General features: G+C 35.9%; 1 protein-coding gene across 4 annotated transcripts in view; it reads right to left on the minus strand.

Annotated features, from left to right (window-relative positions):
• Nucleotides 1–1,757: 1,757 nt before the first annotated feature.
• Nucleotides 1,758–23,493, minus strand: part of NIPBL (NIPBL cohesin loading factor) — a 213,541-nt gene continuing 191,805 nt past the window's right edge. For 3 of the 4 annotated variants that reach the window (XM_066378945.1, XM_066378929.1, XM_066378937.1), the window contains exons 35-47: nt 20,853–20,993; nt 20,648–20,741; nt 20,072–20,226; nt 19,235–19,325; nt 16,278–16,451; nt 15,681–15,871; nt 13,372–13,479; nt 12,508–12,708; nt 9,560–9,706; nt 5,966–6,240; nt 4,440–4,614; nt 3,288–3,476; nt 1,758–2,731 (exon numbers count right to left, since the gene is read on the minus strand). In XM_066378945.1, the coding sequence (XP_066235042.1) occupies nt 2,366–2,731; nt 3,288–3,476; nt 4,440–4,614; nt 5,966–6,240; nt 9,560–9,706; nt 12,508–12,708; nt 13,372–13,479; nt 15,681–15,871; nt 16,278–16,451; nt 19,235–19,325; nt 20,072–20,226; nt 20,648–20,741; nt 20,853–20,993 (2,307 nt within the window). In that variant the 3' untranslated portion in view covers nt 1,758–2,365. Of the gene's footprint in view, nt 2,732–3,246; nt 3,477–4,439; nt 4,615–5,965; nt 6,241–9,559; nt 9,707–12,507; nt 12,709–13,371; nt 13,480–15,680; nt 15,872–16,277; nt 16,452–19,234; nt 19,326–20,071; nt 20,227–20,647; nt 20,742–20,852; nt 20,994–23,493 lie in introns of all 4 variants that reach the window. The other variant, XM_066378956.1, reaches the window with a different exon arrangement.

Raw genomic sequence — 23,493 nt, forward strand, 5'->3', positions numbered from 1 at the left:
TACACGATTTCAAATGGGTGATCTGATGGGTTTTATATTTGAAAAATTAATGTTTTTCCAGTTTATATAAATATTTCTGAAGATGCAGGCCAGGTGGACATTGGAATAGTAACCAGAATGAGTTTTGTGCAACTAAAAGTGGTGTGTGGGGAGGGACAACCACACTTGCCTAGTTAAGCTTCCTTCCTAAATAAACATATGATAAATTTGCTTCCTGTTCATAAAATCTACATTGCACAAAAATATTTGACTTACCTGCATTCATGATAAACTACAGTCATCAAAAATTGTCTGTGTGCTTCAGTTACCTGCTAACAATTGAAATACTCAACATTTGGACACAGTAAGCTATATATTATGTCTCTAAAACTTCATAATTTCTTCTTCTAGAGATTACTAAATTCTGTTTACTGCATTTGTATTTTTTTTAATATGGATTTTTTAAACTTCTCATTCTGCCAAAATAACAATTTAAATAAGAAAATACTAAACTTTCATATTAATATATTGAGGTACTTGGAAATTTTTATATCAAATATAGCATATCTTCTTTTCACTACAAGTCAGTAAAGATATGGTTTACTACAATATCAATGAACTAAAAATTAAGATTGAACTTTGTAAATCTCCAATAGACCTGAAAAGGCTGATTTTGTTTATTTGATGGCCAAAGCCTTAACTTAATTTTATGTCAAGACCCAAAATATCATTTTAAGAAATCTATATTTTGAAAACTTTGGTTTGTATTTTTAAAGGTTAAGGCTTATGAGTTCTAGCAATATTTGGCATACTAATAGCTAAAATATTGAAACTTAATGGAAAATTCTTAAACACAGCGATTCATTTGTGACCATCTATGACACAACTTTACTACTACTGAGTGCCTACTTCCTAAAACTCACTCTAAATAAGAATCCCTAGTATATATACTTCAAGAATCCTTCAGGAACTGGTGGTTTACTTTCAGTAAGGATTTTCTCCTTTATCCTTGATGTTCCACTGGTTTAGAGTAGTGAGATGCGATTACTTCAAATCCAAATTTAAATCTCTATTATAAGATTTACAAGCAAAATACTGACTCTTTTTAATCCTGTTTTCCTTATCTACAAAATAGGAATAAAATATTTAGTAGAGTTTTTATAAGAATTAAATAACAGAAAGTATTACATGTATGGCTCTTGGCATTAAAAATTGGCTTTTTAACCCACATCTTTGTTCTTTAATATTTTATATGCTGAACTCTATATTCTTGTATTTTTTCTAATTAGTAATTTACTCTTTGATAAGTCATATTGTTTTCATAATCCACCTCAAATCCGTTGCTGATAAAATAAACTCCACGGGGGAAAAATCCAATCTAGTTTTGTCCCACAGAGTTCACAGTGCAAAAATAAATATTATCATCATGACATCACTAGAAATAAATTGAAGCATACAAGGAATAAACTATAGTTTCTTTTTATATCAAAACGTACTCTTGAAAATGTGTTTGGCACAGTGCTAAATCATATATAGTTAATACTAAATATTTCAGGATACAATAAAACCCTGGAGTTAATTGTTTACACCCTCTTATGGGAATGAAAATAATAGATACCAATTATTCAGAAGTCCGCCTATACAAAATGTATAAACAATATTTTATGTTTCGCTTGGAAAACCAGTGATATAATAAATTTTACATAAAAGACTGCAAAATAATATAAATGGATTTAAACAGATCTTTACAATAAGAAATTCAAATGGAAACAGACAAGTAACAAAGAGAAGTAAAAAAATTTATTGCAGTATTCACTCCACCAGTTACCTGGGGATCCCTTTTCTTGTATTGTTTTTAGGGTGACCTAATACATCAAAATCTACATTTACAAAAACTCCTTCTGCAGATAGGTCATAGATACTGCATGCTTTTTTTTTCAACAGAATAAATTATATATCCAGGAGACTCTGCCATTTTACAGCCTGGAAAAAACAATGCTTCCCTGGAAACTGGGCTAAGCTAAAGAAAGCCATCCGCTGCTAGGTTAAACTCCAAGAACACTTTATTAAGAACATTAACAGACTAATTTCCAACATTCACTTGTTTATTTTTTAAACAGAAAGGTTTTTTTCCAAGATATAAACAATTTTTGTTAAACTATAATACAGTGGGAGTAAAAATGAACTGAGAATCTGTTTCTGCTGCACAACAGCGAAGGGAGCTCCCACAAAAATGTTTGCCCAACATTTCCTTCTCTTGTTCCTGCATCCCAGGTTCCATTCTTACTCTTCATAAAACTGATATTTTTTTGCCAGAATGTTGATATTTCAAGTTTTTCTGCCTTTTAAAAAAATTCCTGTAAATTTGGCTGCGTGTACAAATTCATTAGCTGGAAGTCCCGTCCTTGGCGGCATACAGGGATCGCAAAGTCTGAACAACTTTATTAGTCAGCTTATTAGCACTCGTTAGAGCAATTTTTTTGTAAATAATGTCTGACTCTTTAATAGTGTCTACCCAAGGCACCAGTTTGCGGCCATCACGGCGCTTAGCCTCAGTCCAGGAGCCACTGTAGGAGCCTGCCATCCACTGAACACTGAAGCCATTGCTGGTTTTCTGTACTACTCTTGCAATTTGTGGTCGATCTTTGTACTTTGGACAGCAAATAGCGATGACATCCATGACGTCAACACTTTCATTCATCTGTGCTGCCAACTCCGTAGAGTCTGAATTTCGTTTTGACCTTCTCAATGACTAAAACATTGGGAGGGGGGAAAAAAGACCAAGTGTTATACAAAATAATTTTAGTGAAATTATTGTTTTTATTGCTTTAATCCCTTGACGCGGGGAGTTGGGATTTCCCAGCACACTTCCATTGCCGGCAATGAGATGCACCGTGACCGCCAGCGCCAAGGGGTTAACATATACTTGTAAAACCATAAAACTCTTAATTTGTACCCGTGTCTTTACTCTTATTGATATATAAAATTATATATACATATGAACCATAAAGCTACATAAAACTTATCAACAATAAAAAAGGATAACATACATTAATACAATCCAAAGAAAAATTAATAACCTTTTATGCTGAATAAATCTCGTTTTTTTTCTTTTTTATTGTCTTTTATGTTAAACTTTCTACAAAAGGAAGTATAAATGGTTAAGTAGAGAATCTCTATCTACAAAATGTTTTCTCTCATAAGTATGACATTACTTGGTGTACATTTAAAAGACTGACATGTATAAGCACATAAAAATCATTTTACGTAATACGCTGCGAAATACGTTGACTCCTCCTCCGCCTCACCCCTGAAGTGCCTCCTCCTCTATCCTCCCCATCACTTTCATCGTCTTCTGTCTCTGCTGCTGCATTATTTTTAGGGCTGCCTCCTCCAAGCAGCGAGGTAATTGCTTTGTTCCGAGCATTTGTGCTAGCTGACACCTCCCCTTCTTCTTCCTCTTCATCAGGGTCCAGATGTTCCATGAGAAGTTTGAACTACAAAAATTAGATATTAATTTAGAATTTTAAGTAGATATTTCAAACAAGACTGTCAAATCCCTAAATGTATGTATTCTTTTTTAATTTTTCCCCTAAATGTTTTCTATGGCTGCTGTTCGATATGCGTAGAACATGCTTTAGGTATTGTTCAAGTCAGAGGCTGGCAACGATTTCCTGTAAAGAGCCAGAGAAAATATTTTTGGCTCTGCCGGCTATATAGTCTCTCTCACAACCATACAACTCAGCTATCGTAGTGTGAAAACAGCCACAAACAATACATAAATGAATGGGCGTGGCTGTTTCAATGAAACATCATTTACAAAAAGGCAGCAGGGGCCAGATTTTGTCCAAGTCATCAAGCAACCAGGTGATTAATAAATAATGACACACGTTTTTAAATTTTCTGCTCCCTTTGCTCTCTGCCAACATAAAAGGATACCAGAAGAAGCAATGGATGTTGAAAAATCTTAATGAGAACTAGAATAATTTTCAACTTCAAGAGTAAGATTTGCAGCCTATGAATCATAGTAAAACCATTGTGCAGGTTTCATTCTTGGTCAAAAGAAATTTATTATTAGTTACACTGAGCTACGTGCTTTAAGTACAGTAAAAACTTTATTTTTACTTTTAAAACAGTCTCTGAAAACATTTCTTTAAAAAATTAAATTTTGTGGTGAAATACACTGAACAAAATTTATCATTTAAAAATTTTAATCATTTTAAAGAGTTCAATTAATTCACTGGCATCACATATACTCACAGCGCGTGGTAAAAATAAAGTGCAGTGGGTGAAATGAAAAAGCAAGCTTAGAGTAATTCCTCAGAATCAGACTGGGAAATAATCTTGACAGTTCACGATGCTTGCTTTTAATGGAAAGGAGGATAACTAACACCCTTCCGAAATGTACTTTTTAAAAAAGCCATTATTGGAAGAAAAAATATTTTGATGGTACCACTCACATCTAGATACTGTTTTACTATACTCCTCTTCACATCTTCAGTGATTTTGGAATTAGCCATATCACTCCGCAGGAAGTCCAGTGTTTGCTTGGGATGAAAATGAACTCCTGTTTTTCGGTTTATCGCTTTATCATATACTTTTGCAGATTCAGATGGAGAATATTTCTGAATTTTACTGTTATGGGAAAGCAAAACCATTAACTAACACATTTTCAGGCATTTACATTTAAATTGCTTCTAGTTAAAGTTTATTTACTAACAATTAAGGTTTTTGTCATACAAATTTTAACCAGTGAACTTGTACACAAAATAAGTATAATTTAAAAAAAGAAAGTAAAGACATGAGTCAAGATTAAAAAGAGGAAGAATCTCTGGTTTTCCTCAGCATTTGTCTTGGAAAAAGGCATCATTTAAATGAAAGTAGTTTCTCACCACTACGTTTTAATACCATGATTGTGATTACAGAAGTTTTAATATAATATTACCTAACTGGTTTACTTTCTTCTACCTTTCGTCCAACAATTTATTTCCTACAGAGCCTCCAGCAGGATTGTTGACAAACCTGCTTCACAGTAACAACTCTGCTTTAAAATGTTTCAGCTCCTTAGCACTACCCCCAAACCGTATAAAGTTTTAAATTACTTTGCCTACATTTAACATCAAAATATTTGTCATAAAAATCTGGATTATATAGCTTCTCCTGAAAAAGTGGAAGCTGTGACCTCAGCATGCCCCTTCTCTTCTTTTGCAATAAGCTGATGAATACCTAGATGATATCTGAGCTCTTTCCAATGTGCCTCTGACATTCCACCAGGCCCACCTTACTCATTTCATTATCAGTCTCTCACAAGCATCTGACTTTGTGATTCCTAATGTCAGGTTCAGGGAATGTGGAAAATGACCACACTTCCAAGAGTGCAAACAGAAAAGAGATACCTACAGTGACTGATAATGAAGAAAATTACAGAGCATTCACAGTAAGTAGTTCATACTTTTCTATCTCTTACTTTACAGAGTACATTAAAAACTATTGGTTCTGTCAGAGCTCAGCCTAGTTGGTCTGCATCTATTCTTCATTCATAGCTCTTTGAAAACTTAAATTTACACTCTAGTTTAAGATTAGCCTAATTCTCTAATAAGATCTTTTTAAAGAAATCAACAAAGTAAGTCCTTTAATTTATAATGCATTATTACCAAGTAAAGGAATATACATTTTTCCTGTTTGATAACAGGACCATTTTTAATATTAAAATAAGCACGCAATCAAAATTGGGTTTTATCCCTGGGTAGTTAGCTCAATCGGTTAGAGTTGTTCTGAAACACCAAGGTTGTGGGTTCAAGCGCCAGGCAGGGCACGTATGGGAAGAGACAGATGAATGCACAACTAACTGGAACAACAAAGGAAAGCTTCTCTCTCTTTCCTCTTTCCCCTCTATCTCTCTAAAATCAATCAATTTAAAACAATGGGTTTCATATTTTTTTATTAATTGAAAAAGTTTTTTCTCCCCCTGCTTACGTAACCTTACCTATCAGAAAATCCACAAAGATTCTTCAAATGTTGTTTTAACATCAGAAGCAACAAAATACCCTGGGAGACATTTGCAAATTCAATTAAGGGAGCTGAATTTTCTGGCAAACATTTCATCACCGAATTTATATCATCTTCTGAATCTGAGTCTGAATCGGAATCCACACGTTTCCGCGACTTCCGCGACCGGGACACTTCCTCTTCACTCTCGCTGGACTCATTTTCCTTACTAGGTGATGATTTTCTCTCTTTCCTTTTGTCTTTTACCATAGACTGAAAAAAAAGGTGAAATTATTTAAAATACTTGTTTAAAAAATAATAAACAAAATACCATTAACAATCCACATATGCTCCATTCAACAGCTTCAAACAGCATCCTCATGCTAATATTTTACATAATGAAACCTTCTGCCTTTCCATAAACAACTTAGAGGTGTAATCTTTGGGGAAAATACTAAGTTCTAAGACTAAAGAAAATCATATACAGTGTGTCCGTAAAGTCATGGTGCACTTTTGACCAGGTCACAGGAAAGCAACAAAAGACGATAGAAATGTGAAATCTGCACCAAATAAAAGGAAAACCCTCCCAGTTTCTGTAGGATGATGTGGCAGCATGTGTGCATGAGCAGATGATGACGTAACACCATGTATTCAGCGGAGCAGCCCACGGCCATGCCAGTTGAGATGTGGACAGTACAGAGGAAAGTTCAGTGTGTTCTGTGGCTCGCTAAATTCGAATCCATGACCAAAGTGCAACGTGAATATCGGTGCATTTACAACGAAGCACCATCACATAGGAATAACATTACTCGGTGGGATAAGCAGTTGAAGGAAACCGGCAGTTTGGTGGAGAAACCCCGTTCTGGTAGGCCATCAGTCAGTGACGAGTCTGTAGAGGCTATATGGGATAGCTACCTAAGGAGCCCTAAAAAATCTGTGCGTGCGTGTACTTGACAATTACACCTAAGCAAGACTACAGTTCATAAGGTGTTAAAGAAATGTCTCTGTTTTACGGGGTACAAATTACGGCTGTTGCACGCTATCAAACCCATGGATAGACCCACACAATGCGCGTTTGCTACAGATATGCTTCATGAGATAGACAATGATGCAAGATTTTTGTAGAAGATTATGTTTAGCGGTGAGGCGACCTTCCATATCTGTGGACATGTTCATCGCCATAACGTCCGAATATGGGCTGTTGAACATCCTCAAGCCTACGTTGAGTACAAACGTAACACCCCTAAAGTGAACATGTGGTGTGGCCTGATGCATGATAAGGTGATAGGCCCATTTTTTTTCGCGGAGCAGTCTGTGACGGCAAAGTCCTATCTTGACATGTTGGAATTGTATGCAGTGCCACAATTTCCAGAAGGTGTCATCTTTCAACAGGACGGCACTTCTCCACACTATGCCACCATTGTTCGTGAGATTCTGGATAGAACATTCCCCCAGCGGTGGATAGGCAGGGGTTCTGTCAAGCATGGCCACCATGATCCCCGGATCTGACGCCCTTAGACTTTTACTTTTGGGGTTATGTGAAGCAACATGTGTACATTGAACGTATCAATGACATTAATCACTTAAAACAGAGAATCACAGACGTTATTCACTCTGTTACATCAGACGTCTTTATCCGTGTGTGGCAAGAACTTCACTATCGTTTGGATGTGTGTAGGGCAACAAATGGAGCCCACATCAAACTGCACTGAATAGGTATGAAACTGGGAGAGTTCTCCTTTTATTTGGTGCAGATTTCACATTTCTATCGTCTTTTGTTGCTTTCCTGTGCCCGGTCAAAAGTGTACCATGACTTTACGGACACATGGTATAGGTATAATCCACTCCTTCTACCTCCCTATTCCCCTACCCCCCAAATAAAACTCCTTCTAAAATATCATTCAAAAGGAAAATATTTCTTATAAGAAAGTAATGAAATAAATTAAGTTATAAAAGTATCAATTTGGTATATAGGTAAACCAATATAGAGGAAAAGCAGTAATTATAATTTAACTGGGAGAATACAACAGGCTTGAACATTCCTAGCTTTTTTTTATTATTATTATTATTTTCATTTTTTCTGAAGCTGGAAACAGGGAGAGACAGTCAGACAGACTCCCGCATGCGCCCGACCGGGATCCACCCGGCACGCCCACCATGGGGCGACGCTCTGCCCACCAGGGGGCGATGCTCTGCCCATCCTGGGCATCGCCATGTTGCGACCAGAGCCACTCTAGCGCCTGAGGCAGAGGCCACAGAGCCATCCCCAGCGCCCGGGCCATCTTTGCTCCAATGGAGCCTTGGCTGCGGGAGGGGAAGAGAGAGACAGAGAGGAAAGCACGGTGGAGGGGTGGAGAAGCAAATGGGCGCTTCTCCTGTGTGCCCTGGCCGGAATCGAACCTGGGTCCTCCGCACGCTAGGCCGACGCTCTACCGCTGAGCCAACCGGCCAGGGCCAACATTCCCAGCTTTTATTCAAGTTCTCCCTTCAAGAACTTTTCAACAATAGGCAGTTTTTCTTAAATACTTCAATTTTGTTTCTTTGTATTTGATGAAACTGTTGTCACTTAAAAAGAAGCAGTCAGGGGGTATAAGAGGGGGGAAAGACTAGATTACAAAGCAATTATTCAAAATGCAACTGTTAAACAACAGGAGAAACATTTACAAGCATGCACACAACAGTAAGGGAAGTGAGATAAGATAACAGGATGGCTGAAGTTCCTGGGAAATTTTAACTTCACAAACTTCAATGTGCATATTAAATACCTAGGGATTTTGTTAAAAATGCAGACTCTGTTTCAGCAAGTCTAGGGTGGGGCTTAAAGTTTTACAGTTCTAATCCTTAGGTATTAAAATAAAATAATCTTCCTCATTCACTAGTTTGATTAGGCTAACTTTTGAGAACTGTGATTTTATAAAATGAGATCTACTTGCTTTGTCAGGCACACGAAAAAATGTACAGGATGCCAACGATTTGCCCAATGCTATACTGGTGCTTTTACAATTAAAACAATTGTATTTCCTCTTAAAAAAACAAAAGACAAGACATAGAATTTATAACAAAGTTACTAAAGTTTTGGGCACACAATATATCAACTTAATTATAATGCTGGTGTTCAAGGATAAGGAAATCAATGGTACTGTACACTTCCTGTGTTTCTTTATAACTAATCTATCTCTGTATCTTCCCAAGTGTACTACTGTAATCTACAGCATTACCAGATTTATAGGATAGCAAGGTACTATAAAATGGAGTTTCAATGAACATACGAATGGACACTAAACAGTTCAAGTCAGTGCTAAAAGCGAGAGAAATAAAGAAGTGGGATGGCTTGTCAACAGAACAACCCACAGACACACGGAAGTATGTATATGATCTGAAATGGAATGGTTTTAGGTATTTCTTAATAGAAATGAAATGGCAACCCACTGCCTCTCTCCAGTTCAAGCACTGTCCAGATTTTAGTAAGTTCACTTAGAAAGATTTTATATAACTGTAAAAATAATAAAAAGAACAATCAGAAACAGAATAGTGAAAATAGCATGTCTGTACTTTGACAGATACACTAAGAATAGTAATGTGTGTAACTTACCTCCTTGAATGACTGCAGTAGGTTACTACCAGAAACTGAGAGTGTAATGTCTATATGATGCATTATAAACAACGGCTCTTCCTGTGTCTGGTATGGAAAACAGGCTAGATTGTCTGCTATATACAAGAGCATATTCACTTCTGTTTTCTGTAAATTAAAAAAAAAAGTACACATGTTTAGTGGATTATCTAGAAATCCATCAAAAAAGTCGTTAGAAAAAATATTACAGGGCACTTTCAGTTAATGTTTCAGAGAACAGGGGTGGGTGGAGGGAGGAGGAACAGAAATAAATTTTATAAGAGAATCTTACACCTATTTTAAGAGAGTTCATAATGACTTATCATAGATAGTACCTCAAGAAGGAAAGAGGTGAAATTTTTTAGCGTACCCTAGTGGAATTTCCTCTACTCTTATAGAGCATATGGAATCTTCATGATAAATCCATAGCACATCAGAAAGCATACATGTAAATTCATAATTACTGTCACTGTGCTTCTAAGAGCTGAACCCAGTTAACTGGAGATCAGTTACACACAGTTACTACTCTGCCCTCAGAAGTAAGTGATAGGTATGGTGCTAACATGTGGGTTAAAACAACTACCAAGTTCATAAAACCTGTCAGTTTGCTGTGCATGTGTAATTCAGAACATCAGAGCCTTCTGACGGTGCCACTACAGTTTCACATTAAAAAAACTCAGAGGTATGCAACATTTAAAGAAAAAATTATGGTTACTACCACTTGTTTGCTTTAAAAAGTAACAAACCATTAGCATTTTATGATCATACACAACATAAACTGAAGGACATGTTAACACTTAAATTCCTTTAGAACATTTATAGCTTAAAAAAAAAAGAGCAATTAAAAAACACTCCCTCCTACCATCTTCATTGTCCTGCCATCCAAACAACAGAAAACCCAACAGCAGCAGCAGAACAACAAAAATCCCACAGGACAGACGGAATAAACCTGCTAGTATATTTATGAAACTCTAGCTCTATTCTTTATTTTTAAATATGTTTCAACACTTACAGTTAAAGTTGGGGAGATGCAGATGGAACACTACCTCATTTTCTAGTTTTAACACTGTTAATTTATATATGTATCTTTCCTCCTAAAACTGAAAATGATCGACACTACTCTGAATAAACCTTTTAAAAACCTCTGAAATTCTTCAACTTTGGCCACAAAATAAGTCCTACACTGCTCCTTCCAGGTCTGGCCTACTACTCTTTAATTAAAGTCATGCTTTTGTGCCTCCCTGGCTTGAGTGTTTCTATCCACCAAATACCCATCCTATTTTTTCTTACTTCATATTCTCTTTGACTTCTCAGTAGTGTGAACACTATTATCCACCGTTCCTTAAAGCTTCCTTCCTTAGTTTTCTCTTCCAAGCTCTTTGACTATTCCTTATCAACATCCTTCTCAATCCAACATCTCTTCAAATTGCTTTTTAGCAATAATCCTATTATTATTTCAAATGCTCAGCACAAATATATTCCAGTTATCCTCTGACTATTCTTCTCATAGTTGTATTTAATTTATTCCTCCCTCACGTTTCTTTCCTACTATCCATTTTTTCTTTCCTATTGTCATCATAATAGATGAACACATTATTTCCAATGTGAACATAATTCTCAAACATTTGTGTTCCTTAAATATTTTGTGTTCCTCACATTTCTTCTGCCCTTCCCTTCTGTCCATTCTTTCCTTTCCTCCTGTCGCCATAACAGATTACCTCCAATGTAAACACATGCTAAAATGCTCTTCGGCACTTCCACTGTCTATAAGATGCCTCACTATGATCCTTCCGCTGCAAATAACAACCTATTAATTCCCCCATATTCTTATCTTTGTACTCTTATTCATGTTTTTATCCTTGCCTTAAATAGTAGATCCATCTCACCTACTCTTTCTAAGTTTTCAGTAATTGGTTCTCCCTCCGACATTCTTTATTGGAGGTAGTAGGAAGAAAGCACTGCCTGAGAGCTGGAGTTAGCATCTCACAGCACAAGCTCATGACATACAGCAGTATCACTGACACAAACCACCTGGCACCCAGGGTAAGCTAAAGAATCTGCTAACTTTAACTGTTAATTATTTCCTTTATTTTGTATCCTATATACTCAATTGGAGGTAAGATCCAATATTGGATACCTAGTACACTATCCCACACAAAATAAAAGCTTAGCACTGATATGATGGTGGCAGTTATTAAATTATATCCCAATTATGTCTGAAACAGATATCTATAAGATTTATCTTCTAGACTCTATGTGGGCACATACCATTTCTGTCCTATTTACTATTTTATGTTCATCTCCTAGTATAATGGCTGCCAAATAATCGGTGCTGCATAAATATTTGTGTATAATGAATGAATAAATTGAGAAGTAAGCTTAAAGAATAGGATGTTCTATTTTCTTGGCTTATGGTTCTGGACAATGCCACTTGTACAACAGCCCAAGGGTCAAATCGTAATTACACAAATGTGGGCTCTTCATTAAGGAAGTTAAGTTGAACAAGAAGGAAATGTCAGCAGCTAAAATCCTAGAACAGTTATTCTAACAATATTTAAGTTAGACAGAAATGAGTAAAATTTCACCTTATCTATCCATCCATCCATCCATCCATCTGTCCATCCATCCATCTATCTATCCCAAAGTGATAGTTCAGTGATACAGTTTAAATATATGCTTAACGGAACTGTTATCTACTTTAAAAGATACTCATTATGAAGACATAATTATACTTTATCTCTCACCGTATTTATTCCCATGCAAAATTTCCTGTTCAATATTTACTCTATACCTTGTAATAATTAACACAGAAGACTCAAAGAAATACAATTTAATATTTACTAAAATTGTAATATTTAAAAACTGGTGACTACTTTAGGCATAAAATTTATAAAACATTTATTTCCTTAAAATAATAATTTTGTGCTTACTGCAGTGTCATCAAAGAGGTTGAGTAAAGAAATGAGAAAGGCGCGTCTGTGTTGGCGGTTCCCACGGATCATGGAGTAAAGGTGTGAGCACAGAGCACTAGAGGACTCGTCTTGTCTGAAACCCCTGACAGCATCTTTTTGGCATGTGTTGATTGCTTGTTGTACCTGGTAAGACATCTTCATACCAGCCACAGCTTTCATCTGAAATCAACAAAAGCCTCATTTTTATCATGGAAATTACAAGTCAGATTAAAAATGTACTTTGAGTTGTATAGTCTAAGGCTAACTCCATTAGTTGGTTTTGTTATATAAATAAGATGATCAGAGAATCCAAGTGCTGGACGAACATCAGAAATCATCTATTGCAATTCCAATTTTACAGAAGAAACACTCAGGACCTGGAAGAGCCACTACTCATTCCTGGGGTCACATGGCAGGGACTCGAACCCACGCATGCCAGTGTGTCCACTACAGTTTTTCAACCGAAAGTCTGCAGACTGATCTGCTAGAAATCTCGTGCCAGTCAGTGAAAAAGATTACAGACCCAATAATATTAGTCAAATTCACTTATATTCAGGGTGTTTACTGCCTTAGCGGTCCCCTAAATAATTCTATCTTCAGTAGTCCCCAAATGTAAAACAGCTGAAAACCCCTGTGCTAGACTATCACCTCTAGCTCAATCTTAAGAGTGAATTTTAAACAAGAATAAACATCTTGGGGGACAAAATCAGTTAAATGCATGTTTAAGGAAGTATGAAGCAAAGTATTTTATTCTAATAAGAATATGGGCAGGAAAGCTACCAAGTAAGTGGCTTACTAAAGAAAGATGTTTAAATTTAGGTTATACAATTTAAAAATACATACATGAATGAATCCAGCATATTTTTTGTCTATTTCCACAAGCTGCTGATCAGCCTTGTTCCGCATAGCTGGTTCTGGGTCTGTGCCCATCGCAATTAAATATGGTACACACTGAAAATAAAAATATGGGATTTTTAAGATAGCACAGTAGTAAAAGCTCTATGTGTATCTTTACACGTTAAAACTTGCTGTATATCTGATATATGAATTTAGTTTTATAGGCCTTTAAATATCATATTTTAGTGTTCTTTTAAAAATGATTAATCTTCCTTAAATTTAGCTTAAAGCAAAAACCAAAAAACACTGGCACACAAGCAAAAATATTGACAGGAAATTTAAACAATTTCAGTGTGAATTTAAGGTGCTTTAAACATAGAGCTCCCCCACACTAAGAATATCCATTTAAGACTATGATATATACTACAAATGTGTAATGTAATAATTTTTCAAGCTTGACTAAATTTGCTATGTAAAGATAAAACAGAGCAGCCTGACCAGGTGGTGGCACAGTGGATAGAGCATCAGACTGGGACACAGAGTACCCAGGTTCAAGATCCCAAGGTCACCAGCTGGAGCCCAAGGTCACTGGTTTGAGCAAGGGGTCACTTGGTCTGCTATAGCCCCCAGTCAAGGCACATATGAGAAAGCAATCAATGAACTAAGGTGCCGCAATGAAGAATTAATGTTTCTCATGTCTCTACCTTCCTGTTTGTCCCTCTGTCCACCACACACACATACAATATATATATATATATATATTAAAGATAAAACAGAGCAAAAGTTAATGTGCCTTCTATACTCAAAACTTTTAGGAAAATATAAAAATTTCCCTAAAAAGTTGATTTTAGATATGGCTTCAATGACTGGATAGCTAGTGTTTTGGTAACAGCCATATTTACTGTACTCAAGTCAAGAAACACTACTAGTAAATTAGGTGAATATGAGTCAGACAGCAGGGGGAGGATGGAAAAACAATGAACAAACAAAAAGAAACAACTTAAAAAAAGTAGACATGGCACTGACTAAAATGGGTGAGCATGAATTAAATCCTGAATCAAAGAGAGAAAGTCCATTCAAAAATATTACTGGGTAAATTGGCAAAATTTGAAAATAGACTATATATTAGATAATAATGTATCAATATTAAATTTCCTGAATTTGGTTACTGCATTATGGTTCTTAAGAGAATGTTCTTATTCTTAGAAAATATACCGGTTATACTAAAGTGTTTAGAGGTAAAAAACTGTGATATCTGAAACTTACTATCAAATAATTCAGAAAAAACTCTATGTATGAAGAGCAAGAGAAAAGCAAATGTGGCAAAAATCTAACAAATGGTAAACAGAGGTGAAGAGTATAAAGGAGCTTACTGCATCACTCCTACAATTTTTTATAAGTAAAATTTAAAAGAAAAAAATTTAAATGTAAATAATAAAAAACACAACCACCTGAGGCCATTTAGAGTATCAGTGTCTAAGTATTTCAAAAATTGAGAGTCTCAACATACCACTGTACACTTTATTAGGTGATTTTGATAATGATAACCCTGAGTCATGAAATACAGGATAAATGCCATTTAGCATGCTTCATTAGTGTGCCTCCTTTCAGGACACAGGGAAGAACACAGCACATTTATATACAGCAAATTTTAGAAAAAGTTCCACAAAAAAATAGCCAAAATAAAAATCTTGAAGGGTAAGAAGCTTTGCTTATCTAATAAACTCAGTCCTATAGCTATGGCATTCTCCGGAGCCTGTCAGATGTACACCACATCAGCACTGGCTGCCAATTCTTAGTTATACTAACAGGTCTTTATTACATCATTTAGTCCTCACAGCTATGCTCAAGGCAAGGACAGATAGTACCTCTAGTTTACAGATGAAGGAACTGAGCTCAGATTATATAATTTACTTCTCTGTGGATTATATCCACCCAGTTTAATAGTTAGAGTACACTCTTCCTAGCTAACTCTCTTGACATTACATGCTATATTGGTTCTTTGGGATAAGAGTCAATACGAATTAAAACAAATCTAACATCCCTATTTAGAAAATCATTCCGAGTACATGTTTGGCTAATATAAACTGGAAGTTTGTTTAATAGACATTATAAATATGTGGGTATTTTGCAGTAATGACAACCTAAGAGACAGACTAAAACTTGGACTCAAGAGTTTAGGACAAAAAACAAAAACAATCCCTAAACCAAAAAACAACTAAGAGGAATAGAGAAATACTTATCCTCTGATCACAATGTCATCAAACGACAAGCCTGGCTCTCCTAGTAAGTTCTGCTTACTAAAATGTACTTACCTGAACTGGATGAATAAGACCTTGGTTCAGAGTCAACGCGATGACATTTAGGGCAAAGTGGCGTACACTTGACTGGGTGTGAAAAAATGCCTCAAGCACCTGTTTGAGGTAAAGCTGCATGATGGAACTGCTCATCCCTGAGGAAACATCACCCATTTCTTTCAAATCTTCCTGTTTTGCAACTTTCTTCCCTATGAAAGGAAGTAAACATATTAAGAAAATATATACTAAATTGTACTTAAATATACCAAATTAGACTATAACCCAAAGCACAAAATATTATAGCTGGTGCTCTGGCTCAAAGGCTATTCATCTTTTTCTCTTCTTTGGGGTTTCTGTTGGAGGTCCCTTTGAGAACCTAAAGAGAACTACAATCCCTCGCCTCCCTCAAAATGTTCATGTCTACACACATGTTAAATTCTACAAACTATTTTAGGGAGTTTATGAACACCCATAAGGCGAGCTACGGACTTAAGGACTTTTGAACTGAATTCCTGTATCTACTATATAAGGACATGTGGGTATCTGGATAAACTATGAGCCACAGCGTTCGTTCTAACAGCAGCCACACTGACATAAGAAATCACTCTCACTCACAGTCTCTGTCCGCCTGCTGCATGCGTGTGTCCTCTTCCTGCAAGTAGGTCTGGAGGTTTTTCAACACTTGTATCTTTAAATTTACTGAGGAGTTCTTATCAGATAAGATATTATTATACAGATTTTTCACCTCTTGCTCAAACATTAGACTTGGATGCTGAATAAAGGCAAATCCTAAAGGAGAGAAAAAAAAACCTCTTGACATATTCATATTAAAATATAATAATAAAAATGTTGATAAATTATATAAAGAGCTCCTTATTTCAAAAATTAAAACTTAAAAGGACTGGAAGAAGATACTGGTGGCCTTACCTAGAGAAGGATTAGAGGCGGTACTTCTTTCCCCAGGAATTAAAAACAAGAAAGTGCATTTCAAAGGAGAATTTCACACAAGAGGAAACCTTGAGGAGGGAGCAGGGCCTAGTGGCTAGGGGGCTGGATTAGGAGTCAGGAGTCTTGGGTTCTATTCCTGGCTCCACCACTGACTTGTAGTGTGACCTTGGGTGAGTCACATAATCTCTCTGTGCCTCAATTCTCCATCTGTAAAATGGGGACAATAATATTTACCACCTACCTACCTCAAAGGGATGTTTTCAGGATTTAAGAGGTAATGTCTGCAAACATTGTTTAGATCCCTAAAAGAAGGTACTATATCGGCATTATTTTAAAAATATATTGAAATATATCCATTTGATAAAACAGTAATTCTAAAGTAAACTAAAGCTAAAAATACCTTCCATTTTTTTTTTAATTTTGAGAGTACATTTCTTACAGCTGGAGACATTGAAAAACAAAAGAGGGGCTTAGGATAGAGAAAGCAACAGGAGGGCTTAGGCGAGGCTGCCTTGGCTCGCTAGAAAGTCAGAGACAGGTTCTGGGGAGGAGCCCATGGCGAGGTGCCACTGCCCGCTGCCCACTGCTCCCTGGTTGCAAGTCTCGTAGGGACCCTTTGAGTTGAGAAGATGCATGCCTGAAAGGGAAGGAAGGCATGGGATGGGTGTGCTCCTGGGAGGAAGAGCGCACCTTCCATTTATTTCTCATAGATGTTATAATGGAGCTGCAAAGGTGAATTCTATAACCACAACTTAGTAGCAAAATACTATTATGCATGTTTATTTGTATAAAGTGCTTATTTATGTAAGATAAAATGAGTATCTTTGATGATAGCAAGTATTACTAATTCAAATAACAACTAAACTCAAAGCATAGAGTGATCAGATAACTAGCCCAAGGTCACACAAGATAACTTTGGCCCAGGCAAGATGTCTTTCATTAACTAGTCTAGAAGTACTATTTTTCTGGATGGTATTGCTTCTTTAAGTTAAATTTACATATAGTTGATTCTTGGATAATGTGTGTTTGAACCACGTGGGTCCACTGATACATGCATTTTCCCCCTCAATAAATATACAGTGGACCCTTTGTATCTATGGGTTTTACCTCCATTAATTCAACCAACCACAAGTCAAAAACAGTATTTTCAATTGCAGAGGGGAATCTCTGAATGTGGAGGGCCTGCTGTATGCACTGCTCTATGCCATTTCATATAAGGGACTTCGGCATCATGGATTTTGGCATCTAGGAGGAGTCCTGGAACCAATGCCTCATAGATGCTAAGCAACAATTAAGTTTTTGGGGAGTCAAAAGTTATATGTTGATTTTCAAATGTGTAGGGGTAGATGCCCATAACCCCCATTTTGTTCAAGGGTCAACTGTATTTGTTCTGTGAATTACTATAGATATAACACTATCAGTTTTGCTACTTTATATAGTATATGTCAGGACTAACTATTCAAAAGTACAGATTTGGCTTAAAGGTAATACTGTACTAATATAACTTCCTAATAAGTGATATCTGAATTTTTACTATATTTTCTATATGTAACTTTCTGAATGGGTAACAGGAATATAGTAACAAAATTTAAATTTATTTAAAGAAATCAAACATTTAATAAGATTTGAGTAACTCAATCTTATTAATCATATTAGTTCAAAAGACTAATATAAATGATGCTCCATGCATATTAAATTATAAACCTTGTTAATGCTACCAAAAGAAAGTTCCAAAGTAAGCTATTAATTATTGAGAAGTTTACACGTATTTGCACAAAACAAATTCTTGTATTGTTTAAAGTGCATTCAGGTCCTTTAATGCTATCTCTTTCATATTTCTCCTATATTCTAATGTCCTTCCAGATAAGCCACAATCCCTAACTTTCTGCAAAGCCACACATTCACTACATCTATGTTCCTGGAAAAATAATATGGGACAGATAGATATACATCCAAACTGTTTCTTTTGGGTTGGTTACCAGGTGCTTCTATATAAATTAAAAGTCTGTGTAGACTGGCCACTATCTTAACTAGAAGAGGCAGGCACATATAAGGACAAAGCTTTGTAAAGAAATAGAACAATTTAAAAAACATGCAAACAAACAAACAAAAAAATCAAACAAAAAAACATGCAAGAGCAAAGCAGACTTTGCTTGGGGTGGAGGAAGCAAAATGCAGTGTGTAGATGGTATTATACTGACTTGTACACCTGAAACCTGTATGGTTTGGAGAAGCATGTCATCTCAGTACTGTAAGTTAAAAAAAAAAAAAAAAGCAACAGCACAAAATTCTCCTAAATTATTTATCTTGATCCAAGTATTTTAATGAATGTTCTTATGAAACCCTACAAAGGAGGGGAAGGAGACAGTATTGTCATCTCTATTTTATTAATGAGGAAACTGATTAACAGAGAAGCTGTGTGACTTGCTCAGTGTCACCCAGAAAGTCACTGGCTGAGCCAGGAATGGAATCTAGGCATTTTAAACTCCAATCCTATATTCTATACACCAGATCCTACTATGAACAGAAACATACTTAAATCAACAGTTTAGACTCACAATATTTTATAAATTACTCAACCTCTCAAACAACTAAAACTATGATGAAATTTAGACTTAACTTACCTAGACCAATGATGGCTTTTGTTTGTACTTCTTCATCTGAATGTTTTGTAAAATACATCAACAATTCAAGTACTTTATCCTTTATGTTAACCTAAGTGGAAAAATCCGTAGTATAAAGAAGAGTAACTTAGATGAGTTTTCAACTATATAAGAAAAAAAAATCTAAAAGCAAACAATGAGAATTCCCACATGCAAACTTTACTAAAGCATAAGTCACCCTTAAGTTTATAAATCTATAAATTTTAGAATTGTGACATTCAAAATAAAAGTCTATAAAATAAAACAAAACAACAACAACAAAAACCCCCTATTTTTCTCTCCATAAGATGCACTCCTCCCCCCCAAAAAAGTGGAGGGGAAATGCCCATGCGTCTTATGGAGCAAAAAATATGGTATTTTATTAAATATTTTAACACACCATTTGGTTCAGAGTATTTTTTTTTTCTTATTTTCCTCCTTAAAACCCTAGGTGTGTCTTACGGAGCGAAAAATACAGTAAAGGTCTGTGACAAAGAAGCATGTGTCAGAATGTAAATAATGTACTGCTTCCCTCACTGCAAAAGTGAAGAAAATCAAGTCAGTTGCTGACCTGAACAGTGTGCCTATTCTAATGAAGCTGGTATCAGTTGCACACCCTTTTCCTCTTATAGACCAGTAGCAAGTTCACAGCTCAGAAGCCAGTCTGAGGACCAATAGTTTTGGGAGCAGCCCCATCCAGCTCCTTAACCCAGACTAACGCTGCCTTCTTCTTGGATCATTATAGTCATTTTTTGTTCACAGGATCACACAGTTCTATTTTATTATAATATACTGAATAATTAATATTAAAATCTTTACCTTACTGTTGCCCTTAAAATCTTCCAGATCAAAATCAAAATGCCGACACAGTGCTCCAACAGTGAAAAGGGATCTAAGAAGTGCTGGTTTGTTTGTTAGAAGTGAAGTGTTATTTGGATCCTCTTGGTGCTGACTTTTTAATTTTGAAATGGCACCTGATAAAGTAATATATATTTACAATAAACCCTTAATCCTTGAATTGTTATGCTCAAATAATTATTGTTAATGAATTACAGTAAGAATTTTACTAATGGTTCTACATAATTAAATATGTCTAGAATTACAAGGACACTCCTTAGAGCCTAAGAGAATTAATGTAAAAAAAAATTTAAATTTTGTTTTACATAGTTGTCAGAAAACTTACCAACATTTACTTCTGAGGAGATACATTTTTGAAATAATCATATTGGGTTATTAAGAGAATGCAAATGATACTAGAAAATACTGCTTTTGAGAGCAGACCATAGAGGACAATCACACTTCTTTCAAGTCCCTAGATCTACCCTTTATCAGACGCATTATGGACATACTGTAGACTCTAGCAGAATAATTTTAAAGCCCAGGCATTGAACTTACCATAGTATCTATTGAAACAGGCCCATACAAATTTAAAATTTTGTGTCACTTTATTTACAACTGCCCCAAGACAGCTCACACAATGTTGTACTACCTAAAAGATATAGAAAGGTTACTATTTAGACAAAAGTTAAAGACAAAAGTAAAAACATATGATTAAGTTATCATGTGTGAGTTATATACTAATCAATATAGAGATGCTTACAGTCATGCCATATTTGATGATCAGCTTCATCAGATCTTCTTCAATAGTGGCAAGGAAAGTTTCACTTGGATGTTCCATCAGCGGTACCACCAGCTCTAGGATTTTTGCAACATTGCAGATAACCATGAAATCATTTTGTGTCTACAAGGATAAAATTAGTGCTTTATGAATATCAAAATCTAAAAAGAAAATATATACAGTTTTATGTACTTGGGAATTAAAGTATTAGATATGTAAAATTTCACTTAAGAAACAACCCATCAGAAAATGGCTTTTTTAAGATATGGGGGAAGAGCCTTAGACAGCTGTCAGGAACTTGGATTCTAGGTATGCCACTAACTTACCACCTGATTTTTGGATCACATAATCATAATGTTACAGTTACTCCCCCCCCCCCCCAAATGCAATACAAAGCAATTCTGAACAAAGCTACAGAATTTTACCAAGGCGGTTACAGTTTTTGAGTTAGTGTTTTTCAAACTGGGCTATGTTAACCTAGTAGTTCTCAATTGGGATTAACTTTGTCTCCCTAGGAAAACTTGGCAGTATCTAGAGACATATTTGGTTGTCACAAAAAGGGTGTGGGGAGTACTAGTGGCTTCCAGTGGATAGGGATCCTACAATGCTCAGAACAGATCTTGACAACAAGAATAATCTGGACCTAAATAAATGTCAGCAGAGCAGAGGCTGAGAAGCCCTACTCATAACAGATGAAAATGTAGTCTCCTAAATCTAGGTAGAAGGCTTTATTTTAAAACTTACAGTACTATGTTAAAATTTTTTTGACATTTTAAAACTGATTAAAAACCAATTTTTTAAAAAAATTGGTAAAGCCTTTTTTCCGAATATAAAGGCATTACTAGGATTTACAGTAAAAAGTCTCCCACCTCTGTCCTTTTAGTCACCCAATTCCCCCAAGATCACCAGAGTGTTGTTTTGTTCTGCAGAGTAAGGCTTTCAACATACGTCTTTATCCAGCTACCACTCCTTATTCTTAGCCAGAGCTTACCAACACTCATTTTGGATTCTTTGAGTTTATCTCACTGGTTAAAAACTTTCCCACCTTACATTCATTTAAGCATACCTATGTGATTAATATAAAAATTGGTAGTGTGAACACTTCTAAGTAACAGAAATCCTGTCATCCCTGCCATCTCCCACTCCCACCCCCTTTAAGCAATAGGGGACAAGTTAAAGTGGTTCTAGGGATAGAAAAGGTTTTGTCAAATAAGATAAATTCATTTGAGAATCACTACTAAAATTTTACTTTTTAAAACAATATAGTAATTTTTTTGAAACTACTCTTAATACTATTGGCCTGGAAAACCAAGTAGGAGAAGTATATAAAAATTTAGGAGAAAAAAATTGAGAGAGATGGAAATCATGAAGGAAAAGAACAGGAGAATATAATATTAAGAAGAAATATTTGAAATGAATATAACAAGATGTTTCAATATCTAAAACATTTAAATTTTTTAAAAAGGCCCACAATTCAAAGGTAAATAGGCAAATGATATAAACAGTCAAATCAAGTCCAACTGGTTAACATCAAAGAAAGATCCTTAACCTTCTTGGAAATCAGGAAAGGGAAAAATGGAAGCAACAGTAAAACCTATCTTTACACTTGTTAGACTGGCAAACAGTACAACAGTGACACAGACTGTCATGTACTGGTTTCCAAAGAGGCTATAAAACATGTCCACCAGCAGCCTGGCAAGATTTATTTAAAACCAAAACCAATTTCCTCAACTTAGGAAGTCCATTCCTCAAAATCTAGCCACCTCAGCCCCCAAAACAGCGCCAGAATTTAAAAGTACAGTTGAGGCCCTGACTGGGAAGCTAAGTTGGCTTGAGCATCATCCTGATTCACCAAGGTTGCAGGTTCAAACCCCAGTCAGAGCACATACAAAAGTTAATCAATGAATGCATAAATAAGTGGAACAACAAATCCTTGTTTCTCTCTCTCCCTGCCTCCCTCTCTAAAATGAAAAAGAACAGTTGACCCTGGAACAACTCAGGGGTCAGGGTGCCAAAATATCTGCATACAGCTTTTAAAAAAAATTTGGCTGGAGAGACAATTTCGAGCATTTTATTCAAGTTAACCCATTTCATTCAGTAACCTACCACATTGTTCTTGGCAGGCACCAGTACGACTACTGACTGTCATTATTTCCCGTGGAGAGGACCATGCTTTTTAAAAAACAAGCTGTTTTCCATTATGTTTAATTCTCAAGTATTCTGCCTTACCAAAGAGCAACCCTTAATCAGAGGAGAACAGAGGGAAAGACTGAGATGTGTAGAACTTGATCGTCATGAGAAACAATTCATAGTCCATAATCTTTCTGGGCTATGCTTTTACAAGGGACTTTTGGGAAGGGAAGGGGGCTGCTTCTCATAAATGCCTGCTTAAAACACACAGCATGCCCCCAGGCAAGCGACGTGAGCCAGTGGGCTATGAAAATTGGTAAAGCACGTCATACCTGGCTATTTAGTCAGGGAGCTGATCTCTTTTCCCTTAGACCAGGGGTAGTCAACCTTTTTATACCTACTGCCCACTTTTGTAACTCTGTTAGTAGTAAAATTTTCTAACTGCCCACCAGTTCCACAGTAATGGTGATTTATAAAGTAGGGAAGTAACTTT

This window comes from Saccopteryx leptura, chromosome 1 (genome assembly GCF_036850995.1).
Source record: "Saccopteryx leptura isolate mSacLep1 chromosome 1, mSacLep1_pri_phased_curated, whole genome shotgun sequence".
Lineage (NCBI taxonomy): Eukaryota > Metazoa > Chordata > Mammalia > Chiroptera > Emballonuridae > Saccopteryx > Saccopteryx leptura.